Genomic DNA, 6,204 nt, shown 5'->3' with positions numbered 1-6,204 from the left:
GCCCGTGTCGTGGTATTAAACTTAGCTACATGCTCAGATAAAGCGTTCACCTTCTTAAAGGCAGTGTTGGGGTTTGCAGTGAACATGCGTAACGTGAATCACCTGGGCTTGCCTCTTCTTCTAGGTAACACATGTTATGTTATGTTATGTTATGTTATGTTATGTTATGTTATGTTATGTTATGTTATGTTATGTTATGTTATTTTTCAGCTTTTGTTTCAAACACCGTGGGTTACGGTTAAGTCTGTTTAGCCTATTTATTCACACGGATACAAAAATGTATAAGTGTGTGGATTTTCTACATTTTCCCTGTTCTGAAGAAATCCCACAATGCAATTCAGTGCTTTCTGGACAGGTGCTGGCTGAGGCCTATTAGTGACAAGATGTTGAGCTTTTGTGCCAAGTAGATTTGTCCGAATTAAGTCGCAGAGCCTACAGCTGGTCTCCTCTGTCCTGTGGGGGAAGTCAGATCATAGGTTGGTATTTTTGGTCTGTATCTATGAGGACAAACATCTGTGCCATCTCTGGAACTACAAAGAGGGAGCCATTGCTCAGGATTAGGTTACACCTATATAATCATTTATATGTGTTGATATAATGAACTCTTCTCACCTGGATCCATTCTAATTTTTACATTTTCCTTAGACAGCTATTTCACATTACTGGCCTCTTGTTCATTAAAGTAAGTAAAATAATTGCAGAGATACACAGAAAGATTACAAGGGAGTTGTTGATCCTAAAATAGATAGAAAGTTGTGTTCTATGCTGTGTTGTGCAGTTGGGGACTACATTTATAGCATGCTTTTGTTCATGTAGGCCCACAAAACATATCATCACTGTCGCAGAAGTCAGAGGAGGTTGACACCATCAAGGTCAAAACGTTCTAATCATTTGAAGGACTATAAGCATAAACTATAAAGAATAAAAAGTTAGTCAGATACAAATTTTAATCATTCCACTTTTGCCACAAAGCAAGCACACGCTATGGCCCCAAAGTGATTAGTCCCATACAAACATATTCTGTTTTCTGTTGAAACAGTAGAGAGAAAGGCACAGATACATTCCTCTTAGACTCATCCATCACAGAAGTGGCGACAGAGCAGACAATCGCGCATGCTACCCTGGAAATCCCACATAAACCTGTAAACATCCTGTTAGAAATGAGAGAAATATTAGTTTTGCGGTTAGCACTGTCACCTCACATCAAAGAAACGTCCTTGGTTTGAGTCTCAGCTGTGGTGTTTGTGTGTGTTCCTACAATCCAAAGACATGCATGTCAGGTGAATAGGGGCATGGCATGTCTCCACCCAGTGCATGCTGGTACTCCAGTCTGTCTGTGACTCTGGAAAAATAAACAGGTGAAGAATGGGTGAGCATTGCAAGTTGAAACTTTGACGTCGTGTTCAAGTCTGTGCAGTGGTCATATTACACAGAGCTGGTGCTTGTGTATGACCAACAGTCAGACAAATGTGAAGCAATGCTCTTCACAACAATGTCTTGATGTCCCCTGGTCTGAATGGTAGCTTATTGTTTGTCAGATTCTCACATATTCTAATACTTTTACTTGTGCTCACATTTTATTTATGGGTGAAGCAAAGTCACACACAGATGCATCCTATAAAATATCTGAGCGTCTACCTGGATGGACTGGAACAAAGTTTTGTTCAGACATTCATGGTTCCCAGATGATAAATCCTTGGTGATCCCCTGACAATATTCAATATTTAAATTTTCCAACACTTTGGTTTATGACCTGTAAAACTAATGACACTACATCATCTTCAGTTGGAAAAAAGTAGAACCTAAAAGAACTACTAGTATTGCTGAAGCCTCCCAGTCTTGTTTATTGGAATACACAACAGATAACCAGCTTTGTGGAGGGGCGCTGTTTTAGACCTTACTTACTCTATTTCAGTTTATGTTGCACTCACATGGTGCATATTTCAAATGAAAGTCTTTAGTCTTTAGTTTCTGCTGTGTGCCTGATGGGAACTTTTTTTTTTGCACCCTGGGTCTCTAAGAGGTTAATCCAACCATGTGTTTAATAGTGAGTGAGTGGGAATACCACATCATGTGGATGACTGACATAACACCGAGGTTACTGAACGAATCAATGTGACACCTTCTTGTGCAGAAGGAACATTCGCATCTGTTTTTCTTGTCTTTCCGTGCGGACATAAAGTATGCCCACAAGGGTCTGTATATTAAAATGTAGCACTATAGGAGCTCATGTTTGTACCCTGAAGCATGCCAGCATGACCACAAGTTCACACATGCTGCATACACAGGTACACTGTGAGGAATTTTGTGATGTCTATTCTGTTATTCCTCCTTGACAAATGTTATATTTTAGTGTCAGAGTGGGATCCATTGTGCTTGTTAATGGGACATCATCCTTTCCAACAGAGGTGATAATCTTATCAGTCAGTAAGGTGTTGTTAAATTAACCAGCAGGGCTTTCCAGTTAATCCTGGTGACCCACCAGTAATTTCTGACTGAGAGGTGGGAGGTGGCACAAGACCAGCTGTTAGATCAGCTGGAAAAAAGGAAGATGTCTCACTATGCCCTCATTTCAAGGTACCATGAATACCTTCCTGGCAGAATAACCACTGCTGACTAGAGTCTCCTCTTGACATCAGTCAGTCAGATGTCATTTCCAATAGAAACCCACTACACAAGGCGGGAGAGGTCACCTTTAACTTTTTTAAAACTAGATAACAAAGTGGAGTTATTCATCTTCTCAATAGAGGATCTCTGGTGCACAGCTCTAACATATAAAAGCCATCTGCTGCTCAATACCATTCTGATTTCTGTCTCTTGTACATTGATGCATATCTTCTGATACTGGAGGTGTCATTTTCTTTTTATCACTGGAGTATTTTCTTTTCTGCTCTCAGATCTAACAGCATCCTAATTGTTTCTTCCTTAAAGGCTCAACAATGTCTGATAAGTAAGTTCTGTTGTCACACGGTTCAAAAGCTCATTTTTGTGAGATTGTTTATTAGCCTATAAAGCATTTTGTCTCAGAATGATAACCTCTCTCTCTTGTTTGCTTGTGAATCTCCGATTTCCCTGGTCCAACATACTCCACATGGGAAACAAAGTGATGTAAGTTACAGCCTGCCTTTCTCACAATGCGATCCAACCAAAACAATTGGGGAAAACAATTTGAGTTTGATGCTTAATGTAGCTTAAAATCCTTGTCTTTATTCCTTTCTCCTCAGTACATGCCACCACCCATTGCCCCCAAGGGAGAGGCAAAGGTAGAAATACTTATTGGAACTGATAATGTGTTCATGAATAATACTGCCATTTTACTAAACTGTGAAATAGTTATGTGGTTGCATGTTTGAATGACTGAATCTTGTTATCCATCTTAACAGCTCAAGATAAAATCCAAAGTTTAAAAGTAGAATTACACAGCATATTATTATATAAGCTATATGATATACTATGTCATATTGACACTGTCTAATGAATTACAATTTCCTTATTTACAAAGGTCAATACAACAAATTCAAAGAAATAGTTGTACTAATAATTAAATCCAAAATTACCAATCAAAATTTACAAAATATTGGTGATGTCTTCACATCAACAGCAATGTTGATGTGTTGCATCTATTCTGATCTTTTGAAGTAAATTTGAAGTAAATAAGATAAAATACTGTAAATGTGAAATAAACTCAAGATTTGTAGTGCTGTTTTGTGTCATATGGGCAAATGTATTTTTGATGGTGTTGCATAGAGGCAGCATGCATTTTGACAAGAAAAAACTATTTTAGGTACAACAGGAAATTGAGAATTATCTGACAAAAAGTATATTTGAATTGCATCATTATAGCGAAAAGGTCGGGCGTGATATGTTGTATTCTGTATTATTTTCAGCCCAAATGCAAGATTTCAGCCTCCCGCAAGCTATCATTGAAGGTAAACGCTTCATAAAAACACGTAACATATGCACATTTTACAAACTACACAAATGTTCATGTGTCAACCAACAGGATAATTGTATGCACTGATGCATAGAATTTGCATTAAAATTTCAATACTTTTCTCCATGTTAACTTTGACTCGTCCAGATCCTCTTGCTGGCTCGTGCGACGGAAGAACTGGAGGCAGAGAAGGCTGCAAGAGAGGAGGAGAAAGTTCGTTATCTGGGAGAGAAGCTTCCACCACTGCAGCTCACTGGTTTAGGAATTGACGACATGCAGGTGAGAGTCAAAAAACATAGCAGGCTATAATCCTAGAAATAACCATACAGGATTGATGATGTAAAAACAATATTCCTGTATCATGGTCTTGTACCGTGTCATAGGGTGGATATTTGCTGTTGTTTTGTAGAATCTCTGTAAACAGATTCATGCAAAGATCGATGTAGTGGATGAGGAGCGCTATGACTGTGAGGCCAAAGTCATCAAGAACCACAGGGATGTATGTAACGCACCACGACACACCAGGTTTAAATGAAAAACATCAAGACAAATAATACTTTATCAACAAAAAGTCACCAGCTAAGCTTTTCACCACCTCTAGATCCATGAATTGAATCTGAAGGTGCAAGACCTCGGAGGGAAGTTCAAGAAGCCAGCTCTGAGGAAGGTGAGAGTGTCAGCAGATGAGATGATGAGAGCTCTCTTTGGCTCCAGAAGCAAGGAGTCCGTGGACCTGAGGGCGAACCTCAAGTCTGTGAAGAAAGAGGACATAAAACAAGAGAAGGTACGGCTACTCAAGCAGACATATAGCTTTCAGAATCTTTTAAGAAAAAAAGAGAAAAAAGCTGATGGTCTGTACGTGTGTTTCTGTAGGAGCTGAACATGGAGGTGGGTGACTGGCGTAAGAATGTGGAGGCCATGTCGGGTATGGAGGGCAGGAAGAAGATGTTTGATGCATAAAATTGGAATAATAAATACAATTGAGTGCAAATACAACAAAAAAAATCTAAAAGAAGAGATAAAAAAGCTATAGAAAATAAAAAACATCATACAAAAAAAAAAAGAGTACAGGGACATACTGTAAATTTGCCTCACAACAGTATTTTCTTGCACTGGAATTATCTTTGATCTATGTCAGTTATTCCTTTCTGCCTTTAGAAGCTGCCGCTGTATGGCAGTAAAGTCAATGTAGCTTTTGTTCTGTTCTCAAGTAGGGAACAGCATTGTGAATACACAGTATATTACTGCCTGATAATGCTGTCATGTAAAAAACTACAATAAATGTCTACACGCTGCCTCTCCTTTTGTTTCACTTGCACATATTCACAATAGATGTGAAGCAAATATGTAAAATCCATCAACTAAATGTGGCTTCTACTCCAAGACTGCAGCACAAAGCATTTCTGTTGTCTGCTGTTTTTAACAGTTTGATTGGTCGTATCTGAAATGACTGAAATATTGTAGAGAGAATCCCTCAGGTTCAGTATTGAGTTCTATTTGTATTTGCAGCAGACTTGACATTGTCCTTTAACACAGAGATGAAAAAGTCACTCTAGCAGCACACAGTGTGTCTAAGCTAAGCCACTGACTTGAGATATTTTCTGTCAGAGCCAAGATATACTTAGGCTTCCCTCTTGACTGGAATGAATTCCTCTCCAATAATAAACAGTTAACACTGTCACACACACCAGTAGCTGTCCTTGGACTGACATCAGAGTGTGTCCGTAAGATAGAGGTTGAATGATGGAGGGTGACGGGATGGAGTCGACAGCCTCCAAGGAATTTATGAGCGCACGTGAGCATCTGTGTAAATACAGTACATCCCTGCGTTAATGTGTGCAGTGTACAGTCCGACTGTTGTTCTTACAGTGTGGAGCATTTTCACCTCCATCGTACAGGCTTAAAATGGTCCTCATGCACCATGTTGGACAGTCTCTCCGTTACACTGTCTTGTGGAGACACACTAGAGGAACCTGTGACAGAATATAATCTGTTTTTGACTGCAATTTCACCATATTTCTGGAAATATTTAGGGATACATTATTTGTGCTTTCAGTACCATTCACGTAGGATGAAAATTAGCCAAGCACCCACACACACAGCGAAGTTAATTGGCCTGTGAGCTAATGATGTGGATGTCCATTTTTCTGCTGTTACCTGTGTGTGGGTGTTGTTCTGACATTGCTGAATCCTTCTTGTGTGGGATCAATAGGACTGGGAAGCAGAGTGCCTCCCACATGTCCAATTATAATACCATACCTCTCTTTGAC

General features: G+C 39.3%; 1 protein-coding gene across 1 annotated transcript; it reads left to right on the top strand.

Annotated features, from left to right (window-relative positions):
• Positions 1–3,227: 3,227 nt before the first annotated feature.
• tnni1c (troponin I, skeletal, slow c) lies at positions 3,228–5,001 on the top strand. Its single transcript, XM_070830838.1, has 6 exons — positions 3,228–3,263; positions 3,888–3,929; positions 4,082–4,213; positions 4,344–4,433; positions 4,536–4,718; positions 4,808–5,001. Exons 1-6 carry the CDS (start codon positions 3,228–3,230, stop codon positions 4,892–4,894), a joined length of 570 nt encoding a protein of 189 aa, XP_070686939.1. The 3' UTR covers positions 4,895–5,001.
• The last annotated feature ends 1,203 nt before the right edge of the window (positions 5,002–6,204 follow it).

Source organism: Pempheris klunzingeri, chromosome 5 (genome assembly GCF_042242105.1).
Source record: "Pempheris klunzingeri isolate RE-2024b chromosome 5, fPemKlu1.hap1, whole genome shotgun sequence".
In the NCBI taxonomy this organism is placed as follows: Eukaryota; Metazoa; Chordata; class Actinopteri; order Acropomatiformes; family Pempheridae; genus Pempheris; species Pempheris klunzingeri.
This window is presented reverse-complemented; position numbering and strand designations above follow the sequence as displayed.

What these genes read in the sequence shown, in the direction of transcription:
- tnni1c (XM_070830838.1), top strand. Translation starts at nt 3,228, where the DNA reads ATGCCACCACCCATTGCCCCCAAGGGAGAGGCAAAG. An exon ending in CCCCCAAGGGAGAGGCAAAG is followed by an intron (nt 3,264 to 3,887) that starts GTAGAAATACTT and finishes TATTATTTTCAG; the next exon opens with CCCAAATGCAAGATTTCAGC. An exon ending in TCATCAAGAACCACAGGGAT is followed by an intron (nt 4,434 to 4,535) that starts GTATGTAACGCA and finishes CACCACCTCTAG; the next exon opens with ATCCATGAATTGAATCTGAA.